This window comes from Zea mays, chromosome 3 (assembly GCF_902167145.1).
Source record: "Zea mays cultivar B73 chromosome 3, Zm-B73-REFERENCE-NAM-5.0, whole genome shotgun sequence".
Lineage (NCBI taxonomy): Eukaryota > Viridiplantae > Streptophyta > Magnoliopsida > Poales > Poaceae > Zea > Zea mays.
Window position 1 is genome coordinate 30590672 of NC_050098.1, and position 17167 is coordinate 30607838.

Here is a 17167-nt window from a genome sequence, read left to right on the forward strand (position 1 = left end):
CCAAATCAGTCAAATCAAAGGTCAGAACTCCCACATCTTTAAGATTTATAGAGCAATCTCTATCAATACTTCCTCCCAGAAGATTATAGTAGAATTGATTCATAAAATAGGCCTTCTCGTTATGTCCAGTAAAGGCCTAGTTGTCAGCAACCAATCTAGCCACAAAGTTTTTCCTTAAACGGACATGCATATGGAACAACTTTGTGTTAGCATTGTTAAGGCCCATTAGGCCCAGGCCTACTGCCTATATATATCATATAGTCCTTATGGACTTATTACCAATGGTTCATCCCAAGGTTAGTAACATGGTAACAGAGAAGGTTACGATTAGGGTTTCTGAAATTTTTTAGCCGCCATCGCGGCCTCCCTACCGGCCCTCCGACAACAAACTCTAGATCTTAAACGGGCAATGATTCACTTTAATGAGGCAAGCCCCAGAGAGTGCTTCTTCAATTTAACCTTGAGCCAGTTTTCACTTAGCGTTAAAGACCGAGCATCTTGGGCAAGAACAACTTTCTGGATTGGTGGGGCAAGATAAGTGAAATGACAATGGGTTAAACCAAGATTGGGATTAACTCTCTAGTTTCGCTTGGTGCTTGGGCCTTATGGAAACACCGAAACCAATGTATCATTGAGGACATCAACCCGAGTATTGTTGTTGTATTGGCGCAGGTTGGAGAAGAGAGAAGTTTGTGGGAGATGGCAGGGGCTAAATTTCCTAGCAGCAACCCTCTCAGCTGATTGTTGTTTATTGGTGTAGTTTTTTCCTTGGCTCGGTTTCATGGATATGTTCATTGTTATTAAAACGTCGCTTAAACGTCGTTTAAACGACAAAACGTGATTAAGAGTTGAAACGTCCGAACGTTTTACCAAAATGGAGTAGAACGCCCGTTTCACGCATTTAAATGTCGCTTAAACGTCCTCTTAGCGTTTTAAGGCGTTTTACTTGCGTTTAGGACGTTCTACTCGCCATGGGCTTTTCCTTTCCTGGGCCAAAAGATGGAAAAACCCTAAGTTCCTAACACCTAAGCCTTCCAGGCGGTCCATCCCCAGCAGCCAAAAGATACAAGTTGTAACTTGTGTGGTTGAACTTGTGTTGAACTTGATCTGTTTCCTTTTATGCTATTTGGTATGTGAACTCAAGTACTTATTTATATTTGAAGTTCTATGTCAAGTCTGAAAAGACGTTTCAACGTTCGTTTCAACATTTAAATGTTAAAAAGGTGGTTCATAACATTTTAACGTTTTATCGTTTTAATAACCATGGATATGTTCTTGTATTTGTGTTTTAGGCCTCCTAAGAGGGCTGTCTTGTACTCTTGGTCTATTTTGAACTGTTTGGCAAGGTTTATTAAGTTACTTTATTCTACAAGATCCTTGAGCTTGTGCGGTAAGTATTTATAGAGAATTAGGGAAAACCTCAACCATGAATATAGCTATATAGGCATACTGTACAAAGAAGATACAGATCTGATGTATGATGTATCAGATCATATCCACATCGTTCCTAGTCTAACAGATTATGTCCATATCCTTTCATAATAGCTTGTACATATTCCCTAATAGTATTGACTATACCTAACATTATATTCAATATAATGCTCAGGATATAAATGCTTTGCTTTGTCCTCGAAAGTATACTTAATGTTAATTTTATATAGTCCTCCATTCCAAATTGCAAGTCATTCTGGCTTTTTCTAGATACATAGTTTTTAAACTATTATGTATCTAGACATAATGTATATCTAGGTGCGTACAAAAGCTGTGAGACTCAGAAAGCCAAACTTACTTACAATTTGGAACGAAGGGAGTAAGAGTTAATAAAAAATTCAATAAACAAAGTAATCATGTTCTACCCAGAAGTGTAAAAAACACTGATCAATATGAGTAAATGGATATTATTAACCTATGTAAATTTTCATTGAAAAGACAGCTACTTCGAGAGCGGGTTGAAGACCAAGAAGAATATGGAACGAAAAAGGAGAAATCCCAATTTCCTGCCCTCCAAGCAGCTTCATACTGCAAGACAGGCGATAAAACATGGAACAAATTATGGGAGAAGTTTAGCGAAACAGTGCAACTATCATATAAAAGATGCAATACTAACTTGGATATCAATAAACTCCGCGTCTTGTTGAAGACACCCCTTTTGGTGAGATAAACCTTCACAGTAGACATCAAGCACATGACTACATCCAGTTTTCTGCAAGGATCTCATAAGACCTTTGTGCATTTTCCAGTTCAACATTGTATCTTCTGCTCTAGAAGACACGGTAGATGGTCCAGTCAACACCGACCCAGTTAAAGTGCCAAGGTGTTCCTTTGGCATTGACCTTACAAGTAAATCATAGTATTCAAGTGCGCTACTCCAATCACCTTCATGCTCATACCTAATAAGCTGAGACGCTATCTGTTTCAAAACAACAATAAAAAAGCCAAATTTATGTACACAACTTATAGGTCGCAATATATATCTGATGAAAATCACAAATAAAGCACCTAGAAAATACCTAGCATAGCCTGAGCTTTGCAGGTCAAAATATCTTGTGGAGATGAATAAAGATTATTGTTAGACTGCCATATATGATGTGTATATATATGGTTTGGGTACGTGTCTGGTATAGTAGGATGAGCCTTGTATATGTTTCACTGCCATATACAGTGTGTATATATGGTATGGGTACATGCTAGATATAACAGGCCAGCCCTTGTATATGATTAGAGATATATAGGGAGATCTCATTTGATTTTGTTTCATAAGCCACGAGCTCTCCTCTCCGACAACAACGTGGTTTGGGCTCCCTATTCAGGTATCCCACAATACTCACACTATGTTCGATGGGGCAGTGGTATCCATAGTTGGCGACGAGGCTTGATTTTTTTTCTAGTCAGATGGGTGACTGTATGGTAAGAGGATCCAAGAGGTGTCGCCAACCTTCCATAAATTAATTCTTAAGCGCACAATTAGAACTAGAACGGTTGCCCAAGCTTTGTTTAACAGGACTTGGGTGCATGATATCAAGGGCAGACTATCATTGCGGGTGCTGGTTGAATATCTTCTGCTCTGGGATCAGGTGGACAATGTGGAGCTGTAACAAAATGCCCCTGATCTTAACAGGTGGAAACTAGCACAATCTGGCACTTATCGTAGCAAATCGACCTATGGTGCGTTTCCTAGGCTCCATACAGTTTGGTCCTTGGAAAAGAATTTGGATGACCTAGGCGCCTATGTGTTGCTGGTTCTTCAAATGGTTGGCAATCAACAACAGATGCTGGACCGCGGACCGACTTGCTAAGCGAGGGTTACCACACTCGGATGTATGTACTCTCCGTGACCAGGACAAGGAATCGATTTAGCACTTTCTGATCTCGTGTATCTTCACTCGGCAGGTTTGACATATAATCCTCTTAGCACTTAGGCTTGGCAGCTCTGACACCTTCAGTTTTAAATTCCTGGTTCGATGCTTGGTGCAAGGTGGCTGTCAGAAACGTACAGAAGGAGCTGCGACAAGGTCTCAACTCTCTTATCATCCTCATGGCCTGGTAGGTGTAGAAACCTAGGAATGCCTGTGTTTTTTAGGGAGCTCAACCTAACACTCAGGTTCATCTTCAAGCTAAGATGGATGAGTGTAATTTGTGGTGCAAGGCTGGTGCTTTGAAGCTTCAGCTCTTGCTTTCTAGGTCGCCCTTTTTTACTGTTTCAAGTTTGCAGTGAGTGGGGGGGTGTTTTCAGGTTCACAACCTTGATGGTTTCTAAACCTTTGTAAGTTTCTCTTCAAGTTTGATGTTCCCATTCAGGCATTCCGGTGCCATAATGGCCACAAAGTCAACAACCACAGAAGCACCCGCACTTTCTTCCACCCCTACGACATCCAACTTAGTATGTCTTGCCCCTACACTTCACCCCAAAATGGTAAAGCCAAACGCATGCTTCGCACCATCAATGATGTTGTTCGTTCCTTGCTATTTCAGGCTAGTGTCTCTCTTGCATATTGGGTCGAGGCGCTTAGCACCGTTACGCTCCTCAATATTCTACCAACGGCACTCAACTTCTTCACACACCATCTCACTCTCTTTGGATCCCCAAAATCATATACTCATCTTCGTGTTTTCAGCTATCGATGCTACAACCTTTCTGCCACCGCTTCTCACAAACTCACTCTTGTGTTTTCCTCGAATACTGCCCTCATCATAAGGGTCACTACTACCTTGATCAGTCTTCCAACCAGACCATTATACTAGGAACGTTGTCTTCGATGAGACGTCCTTTCCCTTTTCGGAGGACTCCTCTCCACCAACTTCCAAGGATTTTGAGTTCTTGTTCTCCTCCATTGACCCTATGATGGCCCCTCTAGTGCCATCATGTTGTTTTCCTTCTGCATGATGCCCCGGTGACTCTTCCACATAGCCACATGTGACTGAGGCCACATATGGGGCAGCTAGGCCTCCAGTGGCCGACTGCTCCACGCTTGGGCTTGGCGCGATCGCCTCGGCTCCTAGCCTGACCTCGCCACAGCTTGGTGCAACCACCTCACCAGGGCCTGGCATGGCACCTGCTACTTCCACAGCGACACCTAGGCATGCCTTGCCTAGATCACTTGGGCATGTTTCCCCACCTTGGCTTTCTTATGGCCTAGCTCCGTCACTAGGACGGGACTCAATAGAACATGGCCCAACTCCGTTGCCAGGACAACCCTCACCAAACCATGGCCCAACTCCGACCACTCCGTCATCAGCATGGGCCACTTCGTACACGTGCCTCTTGCGCCTCTAGGACTTGTCCCGGCCTCCGTTCCGACTTCAGTAAATCGCTGCTGTTCTGGAGCAGGTTGGAGAAGAGCGAAGGTTGTGGGAGATGGCAGGGGCTAAGGGGCTTATTTTCCTAGCAGCTAACCTTCCTCACGGCTAATTTTTGTTCAAGGGTTGTTGTTTATTGAAGGGTTTAAACCTCAGTGTTATGGCTTGTAAGGGCTTTGGCCCGACTTTTTTCTTCTTCTTAAATATAATGATATGCAGCTCTCCTGCATATTCGAGAAAAAAAATCAGCACACCATGACAATGTGTGTTCTCGTCATTCGCCTCCCGACGCCCTTGTAGGTGGCTCCTCTGTAGCCCATCATGCGGTCTTACAACGCTTCTCTCACTGACCCCAGCCAGCTATGCAAGAGTTCTCTGCACTTCTTGCCAGCCATGAAGAATGTTTTTCTTCATGGCACCCTTTCAGAGACAGTCTACTACGCCAACCTTTGGGTTTGAGGATTCCTCTTTTCCAGACTTTTTCGATCACTTGAATTGGACACTCTATAGGCTGAAACAAGCTCCCCATGTCCGATATAGTAGCTCCGCTAGCTTTCTTCTTCATCTTGGGTTTGTGGAGGCTAAGACAGATACTTCATTGTTTGTGTTTCATCATGGTCTCCTACTCTAAGTGGATGACATCATCTTGACTCCTTCCTCCACGACTTTCCTTTGTCGCGTCATTGGAGCTCTTCAACGTGACTTTTTTATGAAAGATTTGGACATACTTCATTTTCAAGGTATGCATGTTCATCACACTTCTCTCTCAGCGAGAGTATAGGTTGGATATTCTAAATCAGGCCAGAATGGCTTAATGCAAGCCGTGCTCCACTCCTATTGACCTCAATCCGAAGTTGTTTGCTATGGTGCTCCTTATCTTTGATCCTACATACTTTTGTAGCCTCGCTAGTGCTTATTGCATACGCTTTACCGGATATTGCATATGTTGTCCAATAGGTGTCTTCATATTCACAATCTACGAGAGCCACACCTTGAGGCACTCAAGAGTATTCCACTTCGAGCCATGCTGTGTTCCTTAAGGATATCTTGAATTTTTTGTCATACAAACGTCAGAACATTGTCTAATGTTCCAGTGCAGAAGCAAAGTTGCCCTCTTTGTGACTAGGAGCCTGAAACCATCAACCATTTATTGGTTTCTTGTGTCTTTTTCAGAATATATTGGTACATCATCCTTAGGAAATTTGGTCTCCACAGTCTTGCTCCTCTTCTGGATGACACAAACTTCTTGCAGTGGTGGAAGCGAATTTCTGTTATTGTGTCAGACATGACTAGGAAAGGAGTGGATTCTCTTCTGATTTTGGGAGCTTGGATGATCTCGAAGCTCAGAAACAGACTGGTGTTTGATGGGATCTCCCCCAGTATCACTATGCTCTTAGATGCCACTACTAAGGAAAAGAAGAAATGGCCGTTGCAGGAGCTGAGGGTCTATCCTTTCTAGCCAGTACCATAGTCTGAGAATAGTTGTATCTTCTTAGTTGTGCATGGATTGTTTTCTTTATGCTTGTTTTTGGCCTCCATAAGGAGGTCCTTTTAACCGGGTCCTTTCTGACCCTTTTCTTCCTTCCTACTTAATATAATGAGGGGCAGTCCTCCTGCGTTTTTCGAGAAAAGAAAATGCAGAAGCAAAGTATCGTATTATTGCCAATGTAGTCGACGAGGCTTCTTGGTTACACTAACTCCTGGCTAAGATGCAAACTCCACTAAGCTCCACCATGCTAGTCCATTGTGATAATATTAATCCCGCTCAACATCAACGCACCAAACACATTGCGATTGATCTCCATTTCATTCGAGAACATGTGACCTTGGGGTTTGTTCACGTACTTCATTTCCAACGATGTCCCGATTCGTAGACATATTTACTAAAGGGATGACAGCTTCTGTCTTCAGAGTTTTGGTCCAGTCTCAACATTCGTCTCATCGACGTTGTGACTATGAGAGTGTTAGACTGCCATATATGGTGTGTGTGTGTGTATGGTATGGGTGTGTGCTAGGTATAGCAGGTTGGCCCTTCTATACATTATACTTTCATATATGGTGTGTATATAGATAGAATGGGTACGTGGCCAGATATAGCATGTCGGCCGTTTTATATGGTTAGAGAGATACGTAGAGGTCTCATTTGATTTTGTTTCCATTAGCCACGAGATCTCTTCTCCCCTATATGTACATCGGTCTCTCCAAGCAATCAATCCATTATTCTACGCTATCTCTATTGCTTTCAATTATAACGGAAAATGAGAGAACATATGGTCATATCCAACTTAAAAATGACTAGAACTCATAAATATGAATCTTCCCAAAAGGAAAAGGTTTTAAGATAACCTCATTAGATAGTGTGAGCCCATAAATGCTGTCTGGTTCATTTATACGAGTAAATGCAGCAACCAACAGATCAACATGAGGTGGCAACTGAAAAATGTGAGAAATACAAAAAAACAATATTAGCAAGTAACGAAGCTAAACCAAACACAAAATAAATCTAAAGAAAAAATTGGAGAAACGAAAAGAAGCCTGACCAACTCTTCATTGGAAAACTCTGGAGGTCCTAATACCAGCCTATTGAATTGTTCCTCACACCAAAGCTCAACATACATTAGTATGGCAAAGTCACATGAACATCGCTGTGAAGAAACAGATATTTCTATTTAGATGGGAGTCAAAATTGAATAAAATATCTTGTGTAAAAGCTTAAAGGGCAAGCATTTTGCTATTGCTGAAGGCTGCAACCTTGCAGACTGCAGATGCTGAGCTTTCCATAAAAATCGTCACAAAAGCAACAAGCTTCACGTGCAATATCTTATTTCAAACACGCAAGAAAGTTGTGCATCATCATATTAAGGAGAGAAAAAAGAGTAGCATAAAAGATCTTGTAGTTAAAGAGAATAATGACGATCACTTAGGAGGACATATCATTGCCAATTGTATTAGCCCTATATCAGCTACATATATACACACATATGTCTATGTATACATATATTTACATATGCGTATGTATATATGTGTGTGCGCACAAGCGCGATGAGAAGTCGATAAGGGCTAGTGGCCACATAAAACAAAAACTACCTGTGTGAATGTCTGCCGCCAAAGAAAAGCTAGTGTGTGTTTATGATAAAAAGTCAAGAGATGGACTCCTAGTTGTTAGGCATGTGTGTTATTATATAGCTAAATGGGCTTAGGCCCAGCCCACACACTTTTCCATCTATTAATATAGCAGCACAACCCTAATTAGGGTTTAGGAGTTTTCCAATATGGTACCAAGCTTGTCTCCTTCGCTCCCTTCCTCTCCCTGCCGAGCGGCGCCGCCAGGACATCTCTCCAAGGTCGGCCACCCCTTTCATTGCCGCTGTGTTGCCAACATTGCGGTTGCCATTCCCCGTCCCACGCCGGCCACTCCCCACCCCTTCCCGATGACAGGCGGTGCCCTCACCACAACGGGCCTCCCCTGGGTCACACCCGTCAATCCCCTCCTCTCCTCGGTGATGGGCAGTGCCCCTGCCTCTTACCCATGGCGACCCCACCCCGCGCCCGTTGTCCCCTGCCTTTCCCAACTGCGGATGGCGCCCCCACCTCCACGGCGGCCCCGCTCCGGCTAGCGTCCGTCTTTCCCCTTCCCGACGGCGAGCCTCCCATGGGCTGCATCCATCAGCCCCCTCCTCTCCCCGGTGACGGGCGTCGCACCAACCCTCACTATCATATTGCTCGGACCTGCGCCGACAACTCTGCCCTCTACCCCACAGCGGCTGACGACCCCACCTCCATGCCCGCTATCCTTGGCATCGCACTGCTGCGCCCAAACTGTTGGCCCTCGTTGCTAGTAGCTCCACCATTGTTGTTGGCAACCCCGTTGTGACCGGACTACCGGCGCCTGTAGCAAACACCTGCACCACCACGATCATCAATGCCACCTCGCCATCCTCCCTGGTGGCCACTAGCGTGCTTCCGGCAGCCATCGCTCGCCTGGCCCGACACATATTCTACGCAGCTCCCGCCTAACTAGCTGGAGGCCGCCTGAGCCGCCCATGCCCTGGCACTCCTTGCACCTGCTCCCTTGACACTCGTCCTTCAATCTCCTTCAATCTGCCACAGTCCATGCACCTCCCTACATCTTAGTGTCTCCCTTCATGACGGGCAATCTCTCCGGGGCACAATCGTGGCCTTTGATCGGGTCAAGAAATAGGGTCACTATGACTGCGTCGAGCTCGACCATCGTCCATCCCCAGGATGGCTGCCACGCTACATGGTAGTTTTTGTTCCGCAGTGTCGAGATTCTCTATGACGATCGAGTCCTTGTTCGTCACCACTATTGGAATGAGAGAAACCCTAACTCTAATCGGGTGTATTGATATTGCCGTGCTCAGGTGAGCCAAGGCCCATTACACTAGAAGTATACACAGTAACACTACAGTTACACTAACCCACCATCCATGCTCGCTGTCAGCATGCTCGCCATTGGCGGCTCCAGTGCCTCTCCCGGTGGCTCTGTGGGGGTGCCTCCACATGCTCTCTCCTCGTACCCCGCATCATCGCAGCCCACTCCTACTCCCACCGACTGATACATGGAGTTTGACACCTGGAGGCTCAACATACGGGACCTAACAACTCGTGTCGTGGTTGCCCGATGCGATAGCTTTGGCCTCGTATACCCTATTCGCTTTCTCGCCCCCTTTTCTTCATCCTATGTTGCCACACCTTACGCCCTCGCCGCAACTGCCTTTGCCTCCACTTGGCACCTTTGCCTTGACCACCCCGCCACAACGTCCTCCCTAGACACTCGCCCACCTCAGCAATTCCCCTCCCCCACGGCAACATTGCGTCGCATTGCCATGCTTATTAGTTTGGTCACCACACTCTCTTACCCTTCACCTCTTCCATGTCTCGCATAGCTCGCCCCTTTGATCTCATCCACTGTGACCTTTGGACATCCCAATTGCTAAGCCTTTTCGATTACCAACACTATGTGGTCTTCCTAGATGACTTCTCTCACAACCTATGGCCTTTTCCCATTCGTCGTAGTCTGACACCTTCCCCACCATATCTCACTTCTTCGCGTAGGTGTTGACTTAGTTCGGTTGCACCATCCAAGGTGTTCAGTGTTACAACGGGTGGGAGCTCAATAACTCCACGTCTCGTGCCTTATTTCTCTCGCAAGGCGTGCACCTGCGGATTCGTGTCCTTAAAGCTCCCCTCAAAACGCAAGGCTGAGCGCATGATTCGCACCATCACCAACCTCATTCGCATCCTCCTGTTTCAAGCCTCCCTTAGTAGGCTGAGGGCCTCCACACAACCACATATCTCCTGAACTGCCTCCCCTCTAAGGGCTGATTTGGTGGACAGGTAATTGAAGGGGATGCCTCCTCCATGTATCCCCTCCAATTCCCTGTCCTCCAAACTAGCCCTAAGGTGGTCAGTCATCCCGCTCCTTTCTTCACCCTCTCCGCATCTTTGGTTGTGCCTGCTATCCTAACACCTCCGCCACAAGCTTACACCTTGATCCACATGTTGCCTTTTCCTCAAGTATTCCTCTGATCACAAGGGGTATCAATGCCTCGACCTTCTTACCCACTGCATCATCTCTCAACATGTTTTCAATGAGGATGCTTTTCCCCTGCCCCGATATGCGCCGGTACAACTCTAGCTACGTCGTGCTCCTAGGTGCCAACCTTGTCTCCTAGTCTTTGAAGGGGTAGCCCATCGTCTCCCGCTCCAGCATTGGGTCGAGTATTACGTTGTGGCCAACATCATGGTTGAGGCGTCCCGGCTCTGTAAATTGATCCAGGAGCTCCATGCCCCCCTCGCACGCCACCCTCGTCTACTGCGATAACGTCAACGCGGTCTACCTCTCCACCAACCCTGTGCAGCACCAGCGCATGAAGCATGTGGAAATCGACCTCTACTTTGTCCGCGAGCGAGTCGCCGTCGGCGATATTCGCCAAGGGGCTCCCCTCTACGGTGTTCTCGAAGTTTCAGTCCAGTCCCAACATATGTAATGCCTAGATTTGCGACTGTTGGGGGTGTTACACATGTGTGTGTGTTATACAGCTGTAATGAGGTTAGACCTAACCTACATACTTTTTCCATCCATTAATATAGCAGCCCAACCCTAATTAGGGTTTGGGGGTTTTCCAATACTAGTATTCACATAAAACAACATTTTGGTTCCATTAATCAAGGCATAAAGTTATAAATCAAACAGAAAATTACCTTGGAGACCCTGGTTTCAGAAACAATTGAATGAAAGCTAAATAGACATGTAGTGAACTATAATCTATATAGTGGACGCCATATAATCAAAAGAAACAAACATCATAATAAGCAAACAGATAAAAATATGATAACAGAAGAAAAGGTGGCACACTTACACTAGCAGCTCTGGCAGCAACAAGATAATCAACAGAAAGCCAGTATACCTAGAGAATAAACATTTTAAAAAAGAGACATTGGGTCATAGTAAATAAAGCGATAAGGCGACATAAGGAAATCGACCCCTTTTTACCTTTTAAGCGGTAAAGCGTAAGGCGAGACGATACCTTAATTATATAGATAAATATAAAAATTAGACCAAATATTAGTCTAACAAATACAAAAAAACACGAAAAAAGAAAGAAAAAAAAGCCCATTACCAACTAGCCTAGCCCAGCCAAACACCACAATTTTAGGTTAACCCCAGCACAACAGTCGCAGTTCTTCCACGCACAACCGCTTGAGCACTTCTTTGTCGCAGATCCCTCGCCGCAGCCTCCCTATACCACCGCCGCCGTCTCTTCCTCGCACGCCTCCGCCTCTTCCCCGTGTGCCGCCTCTTCCCCTCGCCTTAACTTTGCTTCCTCCCAGTTGCCTTACCGCTTTAGCAACGCCTTAATTGCACGCAGAAATTGTCCCTATCTAATATCAAGATATACAATACCCAGAATTAATAAGGTATAAAGAGTTCACAATGGTCCACTAGCACTGGAATATTATCACAACCCTACTAGGGAGGGGTCATGGCCGCTGCAGTTGGTGTGGAAGAGGGGGATGGGTTGTGGCTAGGGCAGGGGAGGAGGCGTAGGGAGAGAGGGAGGTAAGCACATAGAGAGGGAGAATCAATAGCTCTATTTTGCTCAGATCAAAATCGTTACAATGTCCCCATACAATGTCCCCATATTTATGGTTTCCTAATCAAACTCTACTTTATTTATTACAAACTTATCAAAGGCTATCTCCGAATTTCCATCTATTCCCAATTTTGGATTCTCCCGACACGAGGACTCTAGGGGCTACACCCCCTTGCTCATGTGCCTCCCTAGTAGCACGCCAAGTGAGGTGGCGGCTCGCCAGGGCCCGGTGTTGGGTCTTTGTTTACCCGATAGGCTTGTTGCAGCGGCCCATATTTAAACCTATGACAAATACAGTACATGCACTGATGCATTTATGAGTACGACTGCACTACATGTGGTGTATTGTTAAAACAGGAAACCTAAACACAATTATAGCAAATAGCTACTCCAGTGTTATCAAATCCAAGAGTGCTCATAAATTAATGTTATGACACTTATCTTGAACATTTGGATGCTAGACCCTAATCATTGTTATGATAGACATGTAATCCCTAGCATTGTTTTCAGATCGTCCGACTAATCGCAATTAGTCAGGTTGATCGGTACTCTCAGCTAGATCATGGTGTTCGATTCGATCAGGTTAGCTGATCATCTGTATCGTCCGATTAGTCGACGATATGGAATGATTAATCGTCTAGTTAGCGATCAGTCACGATAAATACTCAGGGTCAGGGTAGTCCAACAGTAGAGTTAGCCCCACTAGATCCTCCTGTCTCTTCGTCTTCCCTAGAATCCCTACAGACATGGTACCTGTACCCTGCAGACCAAGAGCCCACGACGACTGCTGTGCTACAGGATTGGCGGCTCCCTTCTCTCTCCCTTGTTCACCGTTCTCTCTACACCGGCTGCCCAGACACACAGGAACTGGAGATGAGTACCTCGCTGAAGGTATATGTCTGTAGTCGCCCAATCTTTTCTCATTTTGTTGTTCGGTTCAGACTTCGGATCAAAATTTCAAACTTCAGTTTAGACTTCAGACTTCAGAGCTCCTGTCTTGGCAATGTTATGTACTTCAGACTTCAGAGCTTTATATAGACTTGTTGCTAGTGTTGTACTGCTGTTTGTACTATTCATTTCATACTAATGCCTTGTCTATACTATATACTTGTGCTTGTCCTGAGCAAGTCTCTATACTATATAAGTATATATCTATATATAGTATACATATATATCACTATGTATACTATATATAGATATGTCCTGGAAATACATAAGGTGACCAGGTGGACGATTAGGGTCGATCAGGGGCGACTAATCACCTTGATCGTCGCCTAATCGCGACTAATCAGTTGATTGTCCAGTAGCATCGATCAGACGACCAGGCGATCCGAAAACAATGCTCCCTATATTCAATCATTTTCATGAGTACTAGTAGTTGATACTGCTATCATATAGGAAGGATATCACTTTGCTCTTTTCTTTTACAAGCAATGGTCAAAAACAGTATGCAGTAAGGAATAGTGGAAGGCGAAGTAGTTGATAGATCAAGCTCAGTAGTTGGTCATTTATTTAGCCATGGCGGTGGACTTACGAGTTTGGGTGCTTAAAGCTATTGATAAGATTCACCGGGGTTATCATTGGCAAGGAGGCGAAAGGAGGACATTGTCATGTGGCTTGGGGACAGGTTTGTCGGCCTCTTGAGCTAGGCGGACTTGGCATTTCCAGCCTTAGGGATATAAAAAAAACTCGACCTGCGGGGGGTAAGACAGCACTCGGGCATTGTATTAAGAAGAAGACCTTCTCACACAGGTCGAGAAAACCCCCGAACCCCTGCCCCACCCATACACAGCGACATCGAAGCCCATGTGAGAACGACCACGACCGGGGCTGAGCCTTAGACCTGTGCTTTGGCGTGGGACAGACGAGGGGATTTTTTTTAACCACAGCCTGAAATTCGCTCCCACGGGGAGTCGAACCCAGGACCTGAGGAGTGCTACTTAGACCACCTACCCAACTCAGTAGAGGCCCTTTCAGCCTTAGGGATATTGCTTGGGCACTTAGAATGTGTTGGCTTTGGCTGGCAAAAACATAACCGAATCGGCCATGGGCTTCCTTAATTATTCAGGTACCTAAGGTTGTAAGATAATTCTTTTTGGTGACTATGCAAACTGAAATTGGTAATGGTGCCCAGCTCTATTTTGGTCGGATAGATGGTTGATGGGACACAGAATTAGGGACCTGGCACCCCGCCTATATGAGACTATCCCTAAACAGAAGGTGCGCAAGAGGATAGTTTTGGAGGCTCTCACAAACCAGGAGCTAGATTTCTGACATACAAGGAGGTCTCACTGTTGGAGTTATTTCTGATTATTTAACTTTGTGCGACTTGGTTGACTCAGTTCAGCTGTGGCCTAGAGGATTTGCATTCTTTCCGCCTTGCAGCCAACGGGAAATATTCTGTAAAAGAAGCTTATGAGGGTCTTTTCGTTGGGTCAACAAAGTTTGAACCTTTTCACGGGATATGGAAAACTTGGGGCCCCCCGAAGACCAAGTTCTTTTTGTGGCTGGTGGCTCAAAGGAGAGTTTGGACTGTTGATAGGCTGCAAAAAAGGGCATGGACCACCCTGAAAGATGCCCCTTATTGATCAAGCACAAGAAACTTTGGATCATCTGCTGATTGGTTGTGTCTTTGCTAGGGAATTCTGGTTTAAGTTGTTATCTCAACTGAATATCCAAAACACGGCCCCCAGCTAGGCAATGGAGCTTTCATGGAGTGGTGGCATAAGATCTGTAGTCAGGTCCATGGTGTGGCACAGGAAGGATGGAATAGATTGATCATCCTTGGGGTTTGGACCTTGTGGAAGAACTGTAATGGATGTGTCTTTGACAAAAACGACATGGTGTGCCTGATGAAGGTCTTCATGCGCTCAAACCACTTGTCGAGACCGCGAAGGAGGTTGAGGACGAGCAGACGATCGGACACGGCTTCACCAAGATCCACTAGGGCATCGACCATGCCCTTCATCTTGCGGAAGTAGACACTGATGGAGGGATCGCCTTGTACGAAGGTGTAGAAACAGTGTTAAGGTGGAGGCACGAGTCTCCTGGTTGCATAATAGAGAAGGATATAGACAACCAATCTCAAATGTTTGATGAAAATAAAAGTAGACACTTGGAATAGCACCCAGTGCTAGAGACTCCCACACGAGTGGGGTCTTCGAAAGGGATAAGCTAAAGCAAACCTTCATCCAGCAAATGCGGAAAGGTTGCTTCTAACCCGCGATCTGGTGACTCAATGAGACAGCTCTCGCCAATGCACCAGACATACCCAAAAGAAATAACATGACATGATGAATTGATGATAGAGTCTACAAGTTTGCAGCAGCCAGACAACATGATTCTCTCCACGGATTTAATATCGCATATCACAATTGAGAGCAACACGGTCAGATATCCCAAATAAATGTGGCATGCTCATTACTAGGAAAAAAGGATAAAGAATAAAGTACCTTCTTCCATGATGATGATGGGGTTGTCACTGGTGATCGACTTTTTGATCTAGCAGATCTACCATCCTAATAGTTCAAATGGTAGGTCAATGATGAGATAAATATGAATAACATTGTTCAGGCAAAATTATACAATAGACATTTAGACAAAGGTAGTGATAACTGACAATAACATTACCAATACTTTCTGGATACTGGCTAATGCAAAAAAAGGAAACATATGTCCCTTCCCTAGGAGAGAGCATCACTAGAAAATAGAATCAACAAAGGTTATACAAAATTAGCCAAAACTCAATTGGTCACTGAATAGTGCACGCTAGCAGTTTCAGGTAATCATCAACAGGGCTTCTTGAGGACAGATGAGATTCATGTGAAGAATAACAGTGGTCACATGAAGCCTCCTTGGCTTAAAGATGTTAACAATATAAGTAACAAGTCTAGTTGATATAGGTAGACAGATGGGAGGCAGCGATTAAGTATTCAATGAGTTTACTTGTTTTACAGTTGGTTATGGTATAAGAAATAGATCATTTCAATTACTACTTCAACATGAAATATGCAACACGTGGTGCACTTCAATAGAGAACAACAGTAACAACATACCTTGAGAGTATTAGAAGGGAAAGTTCTGGCTTTTTCAGCAACATAAAAAGATCTAATGACATTCAGTGCATCCAGAAACAGATGGATTGACTTCAATGAATGATTGGAGTCGGAAAAAATTATTTTCTCAACCTACAGCACATTGAATATAATCAAATCACTAAGACTAACCCTAGATTGCAACTGTAAAGTATTGAATAATTTGGGAATCCTACAAACCTTTGTTGAAATTAATTTGCAGATGGCAGTATTAGAATCAACATTGCCAGCAATGTTCACTAGAGTACTAGAAAGCAAAAGCTCAGCAGCCTTAACTTTGACAAAAACAATACTCCTACAGAGTCTATAAGAAGAATACCAATGTCAAGCAGTGATAGATGTTAATGTATTGAATAGTACTATCATATTTAAACTTGGTATGTGTTACAAATGTTTTCTTAAGCTGAAATGATACCTCAAGATGGTATCTTCACAGTGGCAAATAAGTGAGCTGACAAGGGTGCACAGCCATTGCTTGCAAGTTCGACCATCAGTGTCCCACACATCTGCATCATCAAGTGAAACTACAGAACCAAAGGTCAACAAACTGCATTTAACTTAATTTGCGTTAAATGGCATGAAACCACATACGTCCACCTTAGCAGAGAGTGCTCAGTTTTCATTATTCTAATAGTGTTTATACATGTAAAAAGTTAAGTTGTGCCAATACAAAGTATCAAGAAGCAATTTCAGCATTCCATAAAGAACCACATATGACTAGGCAAATGAGATATCCTGTTCTTCTGTGTTCTACTGTACAAATTAATAGCTCGCAAAATTTGGCCTGTGTAGCAATAGTCAGATTTAGGGCGTGCTTGGCATAGCTCTACAGCAAAACTCCCAGAGTTTGAGTAGAGTTGCTCTGAAGTAGAGCAGAGCCATTGCCAAACACGCCCTTACAATACCTAAATTACAAATATTCTATCATCTATGTATATTAATAAAATGGTACAAAATCAAAAGTTTTTTCTGATTGTAAAATGCTCATGCAATCTATAACCAACTTTAGTGCATGTGTTTTACCCTGACTTAAATAGAAATTAGCCAAAGCTGCTATTTACAAGACATTTGTAAACAACTGCCAAATTCAATATATGGTTGAATATTATATTCTGGTATATGTGGCATAAATATTCAAAACATCCATTAGGAAGGGTA

General features: G+C 44.3%; 1 protein-coding gene across 8 annotated transcripts in view; it reads right to left on the minus strand.

Moving 5' to 3' along the window:
• The window catches only part of LOC103651852 (serine/threonine-protein kinase ATM), a 126612-nt gene that overhangs the window by 44627 nt on the left and 64818 nt on the right, over positions 1-17167 (minus strand). For 6 of the 8 annotated variants that reach the window (XM_020550150.1, XM_020550155.1, XM_020550154.1 and 3 more), the window contains exons 43-51: positions 16425-16533; positions 16190-16313; positions 15971-16102; positions 15368-15433; positions 11181-11228; positions 7338-7442; positions 7144-7230; positions 2108-2410; positions 1907-2019 (exon numbers count right to left, since the gene is read on the minus strand). In XM_020550150.1, coding sequence (XP_020405739.1) covers positions 1907-2019; positions 2108-2410; positions 7144-7230; positions 7338-7442; positions 11181-11228; positions 15368-15433; positions 15971-16102; positions 16190-16313; positions 16425-16533 — 1087 coding nt within the window. The remainder of the gene's footprint in view (positions 1-1906; positions 2020-2107; positions 2411-7143; positions 7231-7337; positions 7443-11180; positions 11229-15367; positions 15434-15970; positions 16103-16189; positions 16314-16424; positions 16534-17167) is intronic. The other 2 variants (XM_020550152.1, XM_020550151.1) reach the window with 1 other exon arrangement.